Raw genomic sequence first — 19,241 nt, 5'->3', positions numbered from 1 at the left:
CTGGCTTTTTGTCTTGATTCTCCTGTTCCATATTCCACCTCCCTTTCTGAACTCGTGGTCACTATCAAGGAACCTTCTGATACAGGACTGAGGCCTCACATGTCAATACCATTTTATGGTTAATCAGATAGGGGTATGTTACCGCAAAGCTGTTACCCTGCCTGTTTTTCTGGCATCAGTCACATCCTGAGAGAAAGATCATGCCTCCTACAACCTGAATTACCTAGTCTAGCTAGGGAGGATTCTTATTGATCCTTAAGTAACCCAGTAGTCGAACATCATTTTGATGCAATGACACCGAATATGACACACAAAATAGAGAGTGAATCTGGCAACCTCATTTGGCGTGATCTGTGTGGCTGGCATCACTGCCATGATCACCAACAGACTAAACACTGCAATTCAGCTGCTATGCCGGAAGGAAGGAATTTCAGGATCTTCTGCAAGTAAATTAGAGGCTAGAGAAGTACCTGTTTGTTTTTAAACTCAGCACCCTCTCTCATTCTTCCAACATTTCTCAGCACCACCATTGTCCCCAGGATATCATCCATCCTCTACATTAAGGACTGGACAGACTCCCTTCTAAGTCTATCAAACCCTCTCCTTAAACCTAAACTGTAGAAAAACAAAGCACTGGGGTTGTGTCCATTCATTTGTATAGAAAAAATCTGTCATGCATTCTTCAAACTTTTTTCCTGTTTTTTACTTTAGAAACAGAAGAATATCAAACCTTGTCTTCCTTGCTTTTAATGGTAGCCTATTTGGAGGACCAGAAAACTGGACGGGGAGCCAAATTAAATAGGGAGTAACAAAAACAGCAGCAGCAACAACATAATTTCAAGTGTTGACTAAAAATCCCTTCCCATCTCAGTTTCCATTTCCTTATTACTTATACTATTACAATCCTACTAGTTCTCCAGTTATACAGTGTCTTTCAGGAGAAAGAAGGTAATGAGGAGTTGTATTTCTAATGTAAAACACTAACTTCTAAAACGTCTTTCAGCCCTTCTTTAATCATCACAGAGTATCAAAAATAAATATATTTCTAAAAGGCACAAACCCAACTATTTCCTTTTTACAGGTGACTTTTAATCAGCTAAAGCAGAGGTGGGCAAACTACGGCCCGCGGGCTACATCTGGCCAACGGGACCATCCTGCCCGCCCCCTGAGCTCCTGGCCCTGAAGGCTTTCCCCAGCCCCTCCCCCGCTGTACTCCCTCCCCTGCAGCCACGCCATCATGCGGGCAGCACTCTGGGCAGCGGGGCTGCGCACTCATGCAGGGCAGCACGACAGCGTGTCTGGCTGCGGCCAGGCGGCACGGCTGCCAGACATGCTGCTCTGAGTGGCATGGTAAGGACGCCAGGGCCGGAGGGTTGGATAAGGGGTAGGGGCCCCAGGGCAGCAGTCAGGGGACAGGGAGCAGGGGGCAGTTGGATGGGGCAGAAGTTCGGGGGGGGGTCCTGAATACAGGGAATGGGGGGGGTTGGATACACATGGGAGTCTGGGGGGCCTGTCAGGGGGTGGGGGTGGATGGGGGTAGGGTCCCAGGAGGAGGCAGTCAGGGGACAAGGAGCAGGGAGAGTTGGATGGGTCAGGAGTTCTGAGGGGGGCTATCAGGGGGTGGAAAGTGGGAGGGGGCAGGCTGTTTGGGGATGCACAGCCTTCCCTACCCGGCCCTCCATACAGTTTTGGAACCCCGATGTGGCCCTCAGGCCAAAAAGTTTGCCCACCCCTGAACTAAAGGAATAATTAAGCTATGTACATCTGCCACTGTCTAAACCCCAAGAAACAAAAGACTAAGAAAGACTGAGAATCAAACCCAAACCCAAGTCTCTTGCAACACAGAGCATTAACCCTAGGTAATATAGTCAGTTCCAGAATAACAGCTGTTATCACCAATGTTATTGTGTAAGCATATCACCCCCACTCTTGTTTTCTGTTGATAGTCCTGAGGATAGTGCAGTGCTATTGAACACCACTTTTAAAATGTTCTCCACCCTTTTGTCCTACTCACAGCAGGGTTGGTCCACTGTGCACTCCCCAAAATGCATCTTCTTCAATAACTTTCAGGTATTTGTTCTTGTGCAGGTAGCTGCAGAGAGAAAATGCACAATTATCTGGTGATAAAATTATATATCTCCCATGAGCTACCATATGTAAAGAGGAATATGAACACCCCAGTGAAAAAGAATAAGACTAGAAGCTATAGGAACCCTGAGTTACCACATGAGCCTTTTTTTTTTTCATGCTTTAAATAAATTTGACAAACAGCCAGCAGCTTAGTAGCTGTCAGTCCAATTTCTAATGGTACAAGTGTCCACATCACAAAAACTACCTCCTCAAGTGGCAACCTCAGTAGAGGCAACCAAGACTGAATAAGTTATGGATGCTGAACATCTTACCTAAACCTTAAGGATGGTCTCTCCAGAGCAGGGTTGAGGCACATTGGCTAAGTAACATGGAGGAAACTTGCCTTGCCACTGCACATATCATACCCATTCTGTGCAGACCAATTCTGTACAGGATTTTAGTCTTTGGTATGGTCAGTTGACACCTTTCTCTGGCATTTAAAAACTAGAAAAAGAACCTCTGCCACTGCTCATTGAACTTTACCTGTAACTTACGAGTTCATTTTCTGCTCCCATATTATTTATACTCTACCATGCAGTATTTGAGGCAGAGCTACAGTCACACCTTCATCTAGAGATAGTTACACATTGTGGAACTGATTGTATATATTGGTATTCTTTCACCAACTTATAAAAGGAGTCTCTCTTTAAAAATAAAAATTAAATATACATATTTTCATTTATTGTTATTCTGTCTTTATTCACAAATATTTTTAAGGTTACCTGGTCTTAATTCAAAATGATACCTATTCCACTTCTCTTCAGTTATGATAAGGAACGTGAGGAGGAAGGGGGAGGGGGGGAAAGAGGACTGGGCTTTGAGAAACAACCACTTCTTTTTAGCTGTGAATGCGGATGGAAGGCAACCAGGCCACAGGGAGCCACCACCATCTGGGGAGAGGAGGCGACATAATGCTTCCTCCCACCTAGTTTTACTAGGAGCAGAAAAGACATAAGTGTGAGGGATGGAAGGAGTTTTAAGTCCAGTAAAAAGCATTACAGTTCACCTGTTGAACCACATTTTTAAAAGTGGCCTCTGCATCTGCATGTCCACCTTATCTAATCAACATTTTAAGTACTATCAGTTATTTTGCTTTGCATAAAATGAGCCCAATTAACAAGTCTTAGGAAGAATGAATAAACTCAGTCTTACCATTCTGAACATTTTAATCTTTTTTCCTCAAAAAGCCAAGAAACATCCCCGTAAATAAAGTAAATCCTCCACCCCAAACACATATGCACACCATAAACACCAAACACTCCCCCTAAGAAAATCTGGGGGGGTGGGTGGGAGGAGGAGGGTTAAAGCTTTCGTATCCCCAACCTCAGATCTGAGGAGGCAAATGACATTTGTGGACACATCAGAGACCTGTAGGAAAACACTGCCCACGCTGGATTTGAGTGTGAGAATACATGTTTCAGGTGCCTAAGGTTTGCATAACCAAAACAGGGCCTCCTATGTACATGTAACAATTTAGAGATCAGACTGAAGCTCCTTGGAAAGAAGGAGAGAGAAAGAATGAACCTGAAAGAAAAAACAACCAAACTAAATCTCTACCATGATGTCATCAACAAAATCAATGTTCTAAAATTCTAGAGAAACAATTTCCCTCCATCATTCAGACACTTTCCTAAAGCCTGTAGCAATACAGCATTCTCTCATCCCTACACATGAGCCATGTAAACAAAGACAAGACCACCTTTCACTCCACATCACTCTGGCACTTGAAACACCAGAGAAAATACAGGTTTCAGAGTGACAGCCTTGTTAGTCTGTATTCGCAAAAAGAAAAGGAGTACTTGTGGCACCTTAGAGACTAACCAATTTATTTGAGCATAAGCTTTCATGAGCTACAGCTCACTTCATCGGATACAGATACAGATTGCAGTGCATATGCATTGCAGAGACAGGGTAGCACATTGTATAATTAAATAAATACCACAAAATGCTTATTGAACACTCAAGAAGTTACCATAATACAGCAATGGACTAATTAAAGCTACTCAACATTACAAAGAAAGTGACCAATCTACCCAGCCTGAGGCTACATCCTGGGTATCAATTGCATTCCACTGGCAAGTAGTAATGTAATCTGGAATTCAGTTTGATTAGGTCCAGTGTCCTTCAGGTTCCCAAAACTCTTTAGAGAACAACAGCTAGCTGTTTTATAGCACTTTTAATCTGAAGATCTCAGAGCACTTTGCAAAAGAGGTAACTTAGTAAGTATCCTTATCTCCTGAGGAAACTCAGGCAGAGAGATGAAATGACTTCCCTGCCGTCAGTGGCAGAGCTGTGAACACAACCCAAATCTCCCGAGCTCGACTGCTCTAATCATTAGACTACACTGGCTAGAACAGGCCAGCGTTTGGTGAAGAACTAAAGGTCCACAGGGGAGCACAGATCAAGTCTTTAGACTCGAGTCCTGAAAATGCAATTGAATCGGTTTAGCTGTAAAGTGTGCAAATTCATCTGCAATCCATAATGTTTGTGTCTTGAAAACTACAAAGAACCAAATCCTGTCCCCATTGACGTTATTGGCAAACTTGACCTCACTAGGCACAGGCCCATACTTCTCACTGTAGTCAAGTCAGAAGATGCAAATATTTCACTTGACCTATAAAACACAAGTGCACAGTGAGCACTGGAATATATTTCCTGCATATTATTTGTTAGGCATAACACATACCTAATTCCCTGCATGCCACCAAGAAAATCTCTCATAGCCTATCCTCTCATCTGCTGTCATGTGAAACAAACCCTAGTTCTGCTTTAACACTATATCAGGGATTAGTATCTCCCTTTATCTGATGCTTTATGGAGAAATATGAGAGCCATTCTTATAGCTTGTCAATGTAGACCCAGTGGCTTTAGTATCTTGAGCTACTGTTTCACTATTTGCTATTTCCCCCTTTCATTTCCTGTCTGCAAATCTAACACTGAGTATCTCTAAAAATCAAAAACAGAACAAGAGCTAAGGATTAACCAGAGCCTTCAACAGCTTCACTGTAGCTGTGACTGAAGCAAGAGAAAACCTCTTTGCCCTAAGCACTAGAAATCATTGTACATCTAAATAATTGCTTGTTCAATTTTGCAATATTTTTCTCTGACATTTAAGACACCCCTGGGAGTAATAAAGTTGAAAGACAACAGTTCAGATCTGCCAATAAAACTAGACAGACTCTCAAACCTACAGAGCCATCCAGAGACCAATGGCATGTTTATAATAATCCCTTAATGAGGAGGGGCTTCACTGTTGCCTGCCAGTTTGAGTGCACAAGAGTCAGGCCCATCAGAATGCAGGATTTCCTGATACTAATTTATTTCAATTGTTTAAGCCCTTTTTATTTTGTTTAATAGGTACCCATTTTAAATGGAAAAGGAATAGACTCTCCTTGTTAATTTCTGGTTTGACTGAAGGTGTTTATGTATGGCTGGCTTAGCCTCTTCCAACAGCTTTCTTGTCCTTCTTTACATTTCTTGTCAAAGTGTACACTAACTTTTTTCTCTCAAATTCATCATGACCCAAGACCAAATTAAAAATGTCAATGCCCTTGTTCAACTATTATCTTTTTTAAAATAGCTTTAAGTGAATGTTAATATCCAGATGACGTGAGGGACTGTGTCAAGGAAGCTTCTTCTCAAGCCCTCCATTCTTCCACTAATATCTGTCAATGTTGATAGCATAATCACCCTCCGAAGTCATGCCTCCCTATTATCTGGGTGTCATCCTTGACTCCACCCTCTCTACCTGTATACATTCAGGCTATGTCCAAATTATGCTTCTTCCTTCCTACCATTTCCAAGATCCAATCTTTTCTCTCTGTCCACACTGATTAAAAACTTTTGTCCAGATGCTTATGATTGCCCATCTTGATTACTGCAACCTATTCGTCTCTGGCCTTCCTGACCCCGATCTCCGGTCAATTTTGAATTACTCTTCTGACCTGCTGGTCTGAACATGTCATCCTAGAGCTGGCTAAAAAAACTGAAAAACAATTCTAAAGTTGTTTCTGTCTCAAAGGGTATGACTTTCTCCCCCATTTTTTAAAAAAAATTGTGAAATATTTTTTTCAAAATTTTGGTGTCTTGCTTCCTCCCAGTTTTTCCTCTCTGATACTGATTGCAATATCAGGAGTGATATCCAGGTTTTTTTCTCCCTTGCTTTTTATTTTTTTCCTTTTGGTACTTTGTAACTTTTCAAAACTTCAACTTTTGAAGAGCTATGGTTGGCAGAGTTAGAATCTCATTTTTCCTTTTGCCACTTCACAATTTTTCAGGAAATACTGAAAAGTGATAGAGTGGTAAAAGTAAAAATGCAAAAAGAAAAAGAAAAAAGAAAAAAGTGAAAATTCATTATATAGTATGCAGTGGCAAAACCGCAAACCCTGAAAATTCAAATTTTTAAAATTTGAAATGTAGATGAAAAACTGTAAAATGTAGAAAAACCAGAAGCATTTTACCAAAATGTTTTATTCTTAACAAGGCTATAATTCTGCTGGGGAAAAAAGTTTCAAAAACAAAATTTCAAGCAGTTCTATGCCACTTCTGAGTCCCTCCAATGGCTTCCCTTTTCCCACTGCATCTTATGCAAACCTCTAGCCCCTACTTTTATGGCTCTCCACATTTTCCCCAGCACCATCTTCTCTATAATGATGCCAGTCTCCATTGCCTGTTTATCCACTTCTCCCACAAGCACCTTCACATTTCTTCCATATTGCCCCAATGCATGCTATGCCCTCCCCAAATTAATCTGTAAAGCCATTACCTGCCCTCCTTTAAATATCTCAATATTCTCTTCTACCATGATGCCTGTAGTAAATAAGCAACTGATAATGGCTAGGTAAGTGATCAGTTAGGATTACTGATATCATTAATATCTTGTTTATACCCTAAAAAAAATTCATTAAAGAATAAAAAAAAGTTACTTACCTGTAGTTTTTTTTGAGATGTGTTGTGCATATATAAAAATTCCACTCACGGTGTGCAGGCACCCCGTGCACTCAATATCAGAGTTTTTTGGACAGCAGTGTCCATTGGGACTGTGCACATGCCCTGAATGTCCTTGTAACCTGCACTGAGGGCATATAAGGCAGAGAGCCCAACTGCCAGCCACTGAGTTCCTTCTCCACCACAGAATCCCAATGTCACAGGACTCCATAGCAAAGGGGAAGGAGTGTGTGTCACGGAATATATAATATGGATAGTACATCTCAAAGAACTCCAGTTACTGATTTTCTTTCTTTGAGTGCTTGCCCATATTTATATATTCCACTCATAGTGACTCACAAGCAGTGATTCCATGTAAGCTGATGTGAGCTCAGAATCTAAATGAATAAAGACCACAGCACAACTTTGCCAAAAGATACTTCCAAATTTGATGTTTCTACAATGGAGTAGTGTCTTGTGAAAGTATGACTTGATCCACAGGTGTCTGCCTTATAGATGCCCATAATAGAGATATTTTGTAAAGATACTGCTGAGGCTGTCTGAGCTCTAAAGGAATGAGCACTCATTGGTGTTAGGAGTGTTAGTGATGATAATGTAGTATTCAGGCCTGTATATTTGCCTGAGAAAGAATTTTGGGTCTTGTGTGTCCATTTGACTTTTGATATTTTTATATTCTTATTAACATGTGTGAACAAAGACACTGTGTGTTACATCTTCCCACAAGCAGATGGGATGAAAAGAGATGAGAGATAGAGCTACAGTGTTGCTTGGCAGAGTGGGAGTTTAATATATGAGCATACACTTGAAGGATAGTCCTGCCTCAACTCCTCTCCTTAGATAAGGTCAAGCAACCAGTTGGGAGGGGCGAGGAGGATGGCGGTCAGGAGAGAGAAGGTATAAGAAACACTTAAAGCTAAAGAAATGCCTATCCCTAAGCAAAGCACAACCTCACTCCTTACCCCTCCCATGGGACGCAAAACTATGGTTGTGTTTGCTTGATTAACCCCAATAAACATCACATTGCCTACACTTTGGACTTCTGGTCTTCTGTTTTCTGTCTGCATGACAAGAACCAGAAGAGGGTGAAGGCAAAGCCCTTAACAATTGGCAGCTGTCAAAAACTAGAGATCCTGGTACTGGATAAGTATAGAAAATTCTGTCCCTGCAAAGGAGCATGGTATTTAAAAACCAAAACCTTAACGTAGCAGGAGTTTGCCTCAAAATCTTTGCAGGTCCACAATAGCATCATTAATAGGGAGAGCTATTTTCCTAGATGTAGCTGAATGAAGTATGTCAATCAGTTTATGAGAGCATTCCTGAACCTCCTCAACAGGGGTTTGAAGACACTCAACCTCTCTCTTAAGTAAGTTTTGAAAATTTTTAAAATCAACCAGTTGCAATGGGGCAGCAGGAATTACAACTTGTCAGACAACAAGAATGATACAGGTGTAGGTCCCATCAAATCACCAGCTTGAGGTGGAACTTCTTCAGACATCTCCTCGGTTTGAGGAGGACCTTGAAAAGGCAATGTCAAGGAGCAGGCTGAGAAGCAGAAGCAGAAGGAGGATTTTTTTTCCCTGAGAGGTGGCACAGAGGTATGATGTTCTGGCCTATATGAACCCCATAGATTTCAGAAGGGCCATGCAGGCATATTGCAAAGGGAAGGCCCAACAGCAAAGGGAAGGCCCAATAGCAAAGAGGAAATCATGGGGCAAGACAGTGATAGTCACTGTAGAATCTCACATGAGAAGAGTCTCTTGAACATCTACAAGATTTGTAAGAGGCAAAAGGAGATGCCATTGAGGAATATGTAGATGACTCCTGCATCCTGTCTTGTGATCCTAAGGAAGATATAATGAAGCACTCTGCATCCAATGGTGGGGTGGAAGAAGCTGGACTAGTCATCTGTACCAGTAGACCCTGTGCAGTTGGACTTTGAAACACACTCAGTGCCGCAGATAAAGGTACCAGTATTGAAGAGGTGTTATTGAGAGAAGTAGAGAGAAGTCTCCTCCAACACCTGCAAGCCTCCCTGTACCACATACTTTGTCAGTACTAAATGGTGCAGTGGGTCAACAGGGGAGCGAGCATAGGAAAGAGTGGAGTCAACTGTGCTGATGTACTGAGCGGAGCATAGCAGTCATTGCTGGGACTGAAGGAATTATAACAGAGATCATTTGTGCCAAGGAAGCAATATTAGACAATATGGCAGGAGCCAGCACCAAAGAGGCATCCAATTTTATATACCACTGTGGTACTGAAACATCAACAGTGTGATGTTTTTGAGTTCCACAGCAGCCATACTAGACTGTCAAGTCTCTTTACACTAAGAACAGTGAAGGGAACCAGACCACCTGTTAAAGGAGACTTTCACTGGTGATCTGCCTCTAACTCTTCCAGAGCAGTGCTCCTTCTTTTTGTCAATTCTTTCTGAGACAGAAATTGCAGCCGTACATGACAGCTCTGGAGCTGGCAGACACTGAGTTAACAGGTGTACTACTGGAAACAGGAAGATCTTCCCCAGTGGGCTCAGAGATACCAGAGTTTGAGGCTGGAATCATGGATCAATCAAGCAAAGACATTTTCAGATGAGGTTCTTTGATGTTTAATGTTCTCTCTGAGAAAGACTTGCAGACTGTTCATTGACTGGGGATGTGGGACCTCCCTTGGCACTCAAAAAAAAGGCATCATGTATGGTCCTCATTTATGGGTAATGCACTCTCACAATAGAGGCAATACCTAAATCTGGAGGATTTAGGGTTTGACATATCTAAGCTGCAGTAACAGGAGAATTATGATGTATACCCAGTAAAAAGTTGAAAAAAGAAAAGAAAATCTATCAGAAGTATTTGCCAACAAGCAAAAAACCTAATACTAATCATTAACAATAAGTATGAAAGTAGGGATATATACACAAGGTTAGAAAAATCTAAGCTCATGAGAATGACAACAAGTAGTTTTGTCTTGCAGCCATGGGTGGTGAGCAGAAATGGAGTAACATTTGGGCTGCTCTACCCTGTATCTCTTTGGTGCAGGGCATGAAAACATTCAGGGCACATGCATGGCCACACTGGACACCACTGGACAAAAGACTCAGATTCTCAATCACACAGGGCACATGCAGACCATGAGTGGAATATATATGGACAAGCACTCAAAGAACTGCTAATTGTGCACATAACTACTCTCCATAATAGAGTTATGTGAATAACTGATTTTTTCCATTAGCAGGCAGTTCCAAAAAATAACAATAATAAAATAAATTCTTTTTATGTTGACCTAAAACAGAATATTTTTTGGAATTTTCAGCAAGTTGAAGCTTGTGAAAAAAATTAGCTTTGAGTCAAACAAAACATTTTATTCAACCCCAAACTAAACTTTTTAATTTGTGGCAACTTTTTAAAAAAAAAAAAAAAAAGCAAATGTCATTTATCCAGGAGTTAGATCACTCCACCCGGAATATGAAGACCCACATTTGAAACTCCACTCTAGTGCAGGAACTGAAACCCAGGTCTCCACCCTCTCAACTGCATGCCCTAACCACCAGGCTATAAGGTATTCTGTGATAGGTCTCTCAATCTCTCCTGTTGAAGCTGCTCCACTTTGTATAAATAATTAAATATTCATTGACCCAGGCACAAAATAAAAATGGCTCTCTAGCCTGGTGGTTAGGACACTCAACTGGAAGGTGTGGGACACCAGGGTTCCAGTCCCTGCTCCTTAGTGAGGATTCAAACTTAGATCTTCTATATCTTAGGTGAGTGCCCTAATCACTGAGCTACTTGTTATAAAAGGGGTGGTGACATCACCACTTCCTCTTCCTTCTCAGTTTTGTGAATGGCGCCTAAAAGTTGGAGTTAGGAACCTAAGCCCACGTGTGCTTCAAGCCCAAAATATCAACAACTTTAATGTAGAAATGAACTGTTTTGACATTTCTTTCTTTGACTGAAAATTTGTTGAAATTGACACAAATTCACAAAAACAACAAGGAGTCCGGTGGCACCTTAAATACTAACAGATTTATTTGGGCATAAGCTTTCATGGGTAAAAACCCCACTTCTTCAGATGCACAAAATGTCTTGGTTGTCCCAAATCAGCATTTTTCAGTGAAAAAAATTTAAGCCACACCTTTCACCAAGCTCTACTCCATAACCACATGCTCCTGTTTTTTTCTTTCCCTTCAGCCAACTTCTTGTAACCCTCTCCTCAATTTGTGTCAAGTTTGAGGCACATTGGATAGGCAGTGCAGGGGAAACTTACACTATTGCTGCTCATTCTGAGCCTGTTCTAGGAATAAAGAAAAGAATCTGCTAACTTCATCAATACAAAACTCATTATATGAAACATGAAAAAAAGAAATGGAAAAAGAAAAAGAACGTCAGACAACAACACAGAGCATTCTTATATAATAATTGCCCTCTGGGCTTTCTTTCTCAGAAAGGTTTTAAGATACAGTTTAATGTGTTGATTGCATTTCAATATTTTTCTCCAAAAGATCCTTTATGGTAAAACCCTTGTTGTTATCCAAGTACAGTTTTAACCAGGAACAGTTACTGAGCTTCCTCATGAAAATACATCATTGGATAAGTGTGTTTTCTTTTGATAGAATCACCAATTCTTTTTGTCTTCTAATTTTAGAGTAAGTCTACAGAGTTTAGTAAAGCAGAAAAAAATATGCCCCCATCAGCTACATTTTAAATATGACCATCAAATTATTAAATGAGTTTAGAGTTTCTACATAACATGCCATCAGTAATGAGACAACAAGCATGATACTGGCCCAGAACCTTGGTGCAGCTCCATAGTGGGTGCAAAAGTAGACTTTGCATTTCCCAGATCCTGGGGCTGGCTCCTTGCTGAGCTGGTTCCCTACTGTAACTTACAGTAACCTGAAGGCGGCTCTGAGTTATGCCAGCTGCCAGCAATTTCAATTAACAATATGGCAGCCAGGGATCAGTGGGTTGTAGGAAAGCCCCAGAGCCCTGTGCTCTGGACATTCCTTCTTTGTAGGCAGCAGGGGCAAAGGGTGGTGTAGCGGCTGCTATGCAGGTTGTATGCCACAAGAGTTTCCCCCTACACCAAAGTGATCCTCTTGTGTCTGGCTGTGCAGAGGTTTAGGGACAGAACCTCTCCTCAGTGTGGCAGAAAGAAGCTGCATTGTACCTCAGGATCTGAGCCAGCATGAATAAATTTCATGAAGGAACCACAGAAATAAATTCCTGAAAACAATGTCCAGAGCATGAATTGTGAAACAGATACTGTTTATCATTCATGCCTACAAAGTAAGTTTTAAAACAGATGTTAACATTCTGAAAATAGTGGTATTGTCTGTATCTTTGTTCTCAGTAATGTTTTCAATTATTAATGGCTTTCAGGGGATTTTCTCGCTCAGGAGATTGATATTGGAAATAGGATAATTTTACCTCTAGCGTTCAAATCTAGGCCAGTGACATTCAGTCCAGGTAATGACTGAACATCAATTATTCACTGAAATATGTCTGGCAACTTATCTGAAATGAGTTGGTGTTTTCAGTCCTCATTTCAGTGGACAAGTATCATTATTATTTATATGACAGTAGTGTCCAGCACCCCCTGTCAGGATTGCTGCCCCAGTGTGCTTGGTCCTGTAGATAGAATGACCAGTTGTCCATTTGGGCTCCCCAGCCTAGTAGGGAAGCATAGATGATGATGATAGTTTTGTCAGGAGAAGAGGGAAGAAGGGGGACTCCCATGTGTTTGTGATGTGGGTTTGTCCACCATAGGCGGGAGAACAGTACCTTGGCCAGGACTGGTTTCAGAGTAACAGCCGTGTTAGTCTGTATTCGCAAAAAGAAAAGGAGTACTTGTGGCACCTTAGAGACTAACCAATTTATTTGAGCATGAGCTTTCGTGAGCTACAGCTCACTTCATCGGATGCATACCGTGGAAACTGCAGCAGACGTTATATACACACAGAGATCATGAAACAATACCTCCTCCCACCCCACTGTCCTGCTGGTAATAGCTTATCTAAAGTGATCATGGATTTGTGCTGGAAATGGCCCAACTTGATGACCTGCTAGGACTGAGCCAAAGACAGTTTGCCAGCAAAGACTGGGGAAGCAATGAAGGAGCTCCTGGCAGGCTGAGGACCCTGAGTAGGGACTGAGCCTGGGGAGTGCTGCAGGAAGATAGTGTCTCCAGGGAGGAACCCCTGGGGATATGGCTCCATACTTTAAAGACCGCACACAACCAGAGGGGGGCACTCACAAGAGGTGGGTGCCAATCCCATTACAGAGCATCAGAAATCACAAATTCTGCGTGAAAAAATAAAATTCTGTGGGGACCATAAATTCTGTGTAAATTCTGCTTTGTGCAGTGGTGCAGAATTCTAGTAGGAGTAAAATGGCATTGTTGATCAGCAGGGCCACTCTGGCAGGGGCCACTGATACCACAATGTCCACCAGCTTGTGAGAGCTTTCACACACCTCCTCTGTCTGACTGTCAAGAACAGAGGCCACCCTTCTCAATAGATCTTGATGAGCTCTGTGGTCCTCTGGTGGTGGTGAATCTCTTGCCACCTGATCTGGTCAGATGCAACAGGATTCTGAGGTTGTGGCTGCTCTATGTCTTGTGGTGGAGAACCAGCCCGAGTGACTTCTGGATGCTCAGTACCAATCTTGGTACTGGAGAATGATGTCCACAGTGCTGATGCCCCTGGCCTGCCATTGAGGACAGTAAATGAGAAAGCGGAGGAAAGATCCTTGTGGGAGGAAAGACACCTCACAGTATCCAAAATGGCCAGTAATATGGGCCTGGAACCTTGACCGAGCCATTGCCCCTGAGCAGGAGGCCAGTGCTGTGACTGCTGCATGACCCATGGTCTCTGATGAAGTGTATGTTCCCAATCTTGGACATGACAAAGACAAACACACCTCTGAGTCTGAAGAAGAAGAGTCCGATACCTTTGACAACTGAGGGGAAGAACCAGTTTGGACTTGAGATAGGTAGCCAGAACCTGATAACAGCAGTACTGGGGATATCATTGGAGACTTCCTCTTGACTGCACCAGCTTTTGTGGAAGCTTGGGAGGTAACAGTATTGTTGGTTCCTGACATGGTGAGGTAGGAGCTGCAGGAATCAGTACCAATTGTAAGCCTTCCTGTACTGCCAGGGATACTGGCACTGAAAGGCGAAGCGGGTCCCTTGCATACTCCTCCAGGGTGACTGAGTGTGGCAACAACTGATGACCCTGATGCAATGATCTTTTGGAGGATGGTCTCGACAGACCTGGCACAGGTTCCAGAGGCAGCAGTCTCTTCTTCTTAACTGATAAGTGCTCTAGGGAGAGCCTCTCTCTCTCAAATGTCTCATAGAGTCTCTGCCTCTACCTGGCTTCTATACCAACAAACTCAATGAGTACCAAACCCTGGGAGGGTCTATGCCTTTTCTTCAGCACTGGCGAAAGGGATCGAGGAGCTGCAGATATCTCTGATGGGGCGCCTCCATACATGGGGTGCTTTCCCCATGTGATGACTCCGATAGAGTGCAAAGTGCTACCTCCATAAGTAAACACCTGAGCCTCGCTGTTCTTTCTTTCTTTGAGCTGGGCTTAAATCCTTCACAAATGTGACATCTGATGCTGATGTGGGATTCTCCCAAATATTTAAAGAAAGCCAGGTGCGGGTCACCGACTGGCACAGGCTTTCTGCAAGCCTTAAACTCCCAGTGAGTGAGGCTTCGTTCCAGTACCGATCCCAGTACTGAAAGATAAAATTTAATCAAAAAAGACCTAAAACTAAAACAAGTACTAAAAACCAGCTAAACTAACTTCAGCTAACTAATTTCTAACAGTAAGAGGGTATATATACCAAGGAGTGAGGGAAGCTCTTGCCACAACAAATTTGACTCCATTCCGACAACCTCCCGGGAGGTCAGAAAGAACTGAAGAAGGTCGGTGTGTGTCTGTGCTCCACTCTCTTATACTTACATGCTGCAGTGCATGATGGCAGAGGGCACTCAAGCTACCCTGACAGGTACTGTTGAGGAAAAAAGGTCTTAGACAATCGCGCACAATGCACACACACATGTACAGTGGAATGGACATGTGCAAGCATTCGAAGAAGAACACCTCATTATTGCTCTCCTACGAGTATATCTCTTCCTTCGCCCACCCTTGCCCCTTCCCTAACCTCCAACCCATAGGCAGACAGGATGCATGAAAAATACCAGAAATAGATTAATGTCACATGTCAAGAGCTGGAAGTCAGGGCCTGATCCAAATTCCACTAAAGTCACTTTCCATTGACTTAATTGGGCTTTAGATCAATCCCTCAGAGCACAAGGATAAGGAGTTACAGCACCGGATAGGTTTCAGAGTGGTAGCCGTGTTACTCTGAAACAGCAAAAACAACGAGGAGTCCTTGTGGCACCTTAGATACTAACAAATTTATTTGGGAATACGCTTTCATGGGCTAGAACCCACTTCATCAGATGCATTTGAAGCCAACTGCATAAGGTGTGAAGTTGCATCCATAAAAATAAGAAATTGTGACATGCTGCTCTAGTTCTGTAATAATTATATTTAAACTTCTTAACCCCAATCTTCTTTCCTATCCCTCAACACAAACCAAAGGACTCTATCTCATATTATCAAACACACATTTAGCCCCAGTGATCCAGGCCCTAGTGGCTGTCAGGTTGAATAATTACAACTCACTATACCTAGATATAAGCATTCTGACTTTACCACGGCTTTGCTTAGAAATTGAGTGCACAACTAGTACACCATTTTTCTTTCTATACCCATAGACATCGTCCCAATTCAACAATATAGCTGTACCTGAACACTGGAAGGCTAGGGGAATTGTTAATGGACACTTATCTCTATAGTTGTCAGTTTAAATACACAGGAATTACGATACCTTCGGGCACATATCAAGGGCCATGATGGAAAGGGGCCATGACTGGGACACCATACAGTGCAGGGTTAAAGTGAAGGAGCTGCGGAATGCCTACCACAAAGCCTGCAAGGCAAACGGCTGCTCTGGTGCTGCCCCCGTGACCTGCCATTTCTACAAAGAGCTGGATGCGATACTTGGGGGCAACCCCACCTCCACTCCAACGACCACCATGGACACTTCTGAGCCCAGCACAGCAAGGTGGGGGGAGGAGGAGGAGGAGGAGGAAAATGCAAGCGAGGGTGCTGAGGAGGGGGGAGACACCCCAGAATCCCTTGATGCATGCAGCCAGGAGCTCTTCTCGAGCCAGGAGGAAGGCAGCCAGTCACAGCGTCCGGTGCTTGGGGAAGGACAAACAACAGAGGAGGTTCCTGGTAGGCGTTTTTTTTTTTTCGGGAAGGAAGTTCTTTGGTGCAGGCTCTTTGGGCGAGGAGGGTTTGGGATACATGCATGCCTAGATGTGGAATAGCGCATTGATGTGCTCTCTCACACCACGGTAATCGGCATCGGTGATCTCTTCAAAAGTCTCAGACAGAACGTGGGCAATGCGCCTGCTCAGGTTTATTGGGAGAGCCAGCGTGGTTCTTGCCCCAGTCAGGCTAACGTGTCCATGCCACTGTGCCGTGAGGGGCGGGGGGACCATTACTGCACACAGTCAAGCTGTGTATGGGCCAGGGTGGAAGCCGCTTTGTAGTAGAAGACCCTCCCTTGCTTCCCCGGTCACCCTCAGCAGCGAAATATCTTCCAGGACGATCTCCTGTGGAGAATGTTGTGACAGTGTTCAGTGTAAATTTCCCCTGGAGCTGTTGGCTCTCCCCACGGCACAGAAATCCAGAAGACAGTACACCCATGAAACAATCAGTCCCCCTGGACCCTGTGCTTACTCACCATTTCTGGGGCTCCTGTGGCTTATGTGCGCTCGCTTTGGGGCAGGCAAAGTATGGTTTTGTTTGGACTGTGATTGCCCTCCTTAAGTGCGGGGGAATCATTGCTCTGTCTGGTGTATACAATGCTTCCTCTGTTAAGTGTTGCATTTTGCCTGTATAGGTGCAACCTTGAGATCTCAGCCACCAGTGTTATCACCGGCCGACAGAGTGAGAGCACTCAGGAAGAGGTCCCATAAAAGCAAAGAAGACATGCTGCAGGAAGTGATGCGGCAGTCTGTGGAAGAATCGAAAGGCACAGAAGTGGAGGGAGAGTGAAAGGAGGATCCACCAGAAGAATGAGGATCACCGGCAACAAAACGCGGTGCTCTGGCAGTAAAGCATGGATCAGCTGATTAGCATAATGGAGCGCCAACTGGACTCTATCCAGGCTCACCTCCAGCTTCACCATCCACCCACGAAAACTACAACCCTTGTCCACTGCACTCAATCCCCCTCAACATGCCTTATAGCCATCCTGAAGTGCAGCACTAAGTGCACAGCACTCCAGACAGGATTCCAGAGTATGAAATCAGGACATTCTCAAGTCTGTGAGTGAACTGGTCCCCTCCGACCCCATCCCCTTGCCGTTGTATTACTTTGTTTTTATTTCAATAAATGAATTTTCTTTTCAATAAATGAAGTTTTTCACTTTGAAAACATACTTTATTAGAGCATAAAGCAAAATATACCTTAGCTCAGGAAAGCAACAAGCACCACAATTCAGTGTACCAAAGACAGCCACTGCACTTAACTCCCGTGCAGAGCAACAGACATTACTGGTGGCTTTCAGCCTCAAATTGCTCCCTTAAGGCATCCCTAATCCTTGCAGCCCCACGCTGGGCCCCTCTAATAGCCCTGCTCTCTAGCTGTGCAAATTCAGCCTCCAGATGTTGACTCTCTGAGGCCCACGCCTGAGTGAAGCTTTCACCCTTCCCTTCACAAATATTATGGAGGGTACAGCATGCGGATATAACCGCAGGGATGCTGGCTTCGGCCAAGTCCAGCTTCCCATAAAGAGAGCGCCAGCGGCCCTTCAAATGGCCAAAAGCACACTCCACAGTCATTCAGCACTGGCTCAGCCTGTAGTTGAACCATTCCTGACTGCTGTCCAGGCTCCCTGTGTAGGGTTTCATGAGCCATGACATTAAAGGGTAAGCGGGGTCTCCAAGGATCAAAATGGGCATTTCGACTTCCCCTACAGTGATCCTCTGGTCTGGGAAAAAAGTTCCGGCTTGCAGCTTCCTGAACAGGCCAGTGTTCCGAAAGATGCATGCGTCATGCACCTTTCCGGGGCAGCCTGCGTTAATGACAATGAAACGCCCATGGTGATCCACAAGCGCCTGGAGAACCATGGAGAAATACCCCTTTCAGTTAACATACTCGGGAGGCTAGGTGGTCTGGTGCCAAAATAGGAATATGCTTCCCATCTATCGCGCCTCCGCAGTTAGGGAAACCCATTTGTTCAAAGCCAGCCACAATGTCATGCACGTTACCCGGAGTCACGGTTCTTCTGAGCAGGATGCGATTAATGGCCCTGCAAACTTGCATCAACACAATTCCAACTGTTGACTTTCTCACTCCAAACTGGTTAGCGACCGATCGGTAGTTGTCTGGAGTTGCCAGCTTCCAGATTGCAATAGCAACCTGTTTTTCCACCGGCAGGGCAGCTCTCAATCTCATGTCCTTGCACCGCAGGGTCGGGGTAAGTTCAGCACACAGTCCTATGAAAGTGGCTTTTCTCATCTGAAAGTTCTGCAGCCACTGCTCGTCATCCCACACTTGCAGAACGATGTGATCCCACCACTCAGTGCTTGTTTCCCAAGCCCAAAAGCGGCTTCCATGGTGGAGAGCATGCCCGTGAATGAGACAAGCAATTTCGTGTCATATGCATTACGTGACTCAATATTCTCGTCGGACTCCTCACTGTCCTCACTTTGGATCATAGAATCATAGAATCATAGAATATCAGGGTTGGAAGGGACCTCAGGAGGTCATCTAGTCCAACCCCCTGCTCAGAGCAGGACCAATCCCCAATTAAATCATCCCAGCCAGGGCTTTGTCAAGCCTGACCTTAAAAACTTCTAAGGAAGGAGATTCTACCACCTCCCTAGGTAACGCATTCCAGTGTTTCACCACCCTCCTAGTGAAAAAGTTTTTCCTAATATCCAATCTAAACCTCCCCCACTGCAACTTGAGACCATTACTCCTTGTCCTGTCCTCTTCTACCACTGAGAATAGTCTAGAACCATCCTCTCTGGAACTACCTCTCAGGTAGTTGAAAGCAGCTATCAAATCCCCC

General features: G+C 43.8%; 1 protein-coding gene across 1 annotated transcript in view; it reads right to left on the bottom strand.

Moving 5' to 3' along the window:
• The window catches only part of TSHR (thyroid stimulating hormone receptor), a 208,420-nt gene that overhangs the window by 22,373 nt on the left and 166,806 nt on the right, over positions 1–19,241 (bottom strand). Inside the window, exon 9 of the mRNA XM_073349347.1 lies at positions 2,015–2,092. Coding sequence (XP_073205448.1) covers positions 2,015–2,092 — 78 coding nt within the window. The remainder of the gene's footprint in view (positions 1–2,014; positions 2,093–19,241) is intronic.

The sequence above is a fragment of the Lepidochelys kempii genome, chromosome 6 (genome assembly GCF_965140285.1).
Source record: "Lepidochelys kempii isolate rLepKem1 chromosome 6, rLepKem1.hap1, whole genome shotgun sequence".
Taxonomy (NCBI): Eukaryota; Metazoa; Chordata; order Testudines; family Cheloniidae; genus Lepidochelys; species Lepidochelys kempii.
This window is presented reverse-complemented; position numbering and strand designations above follow the sequence as displayed.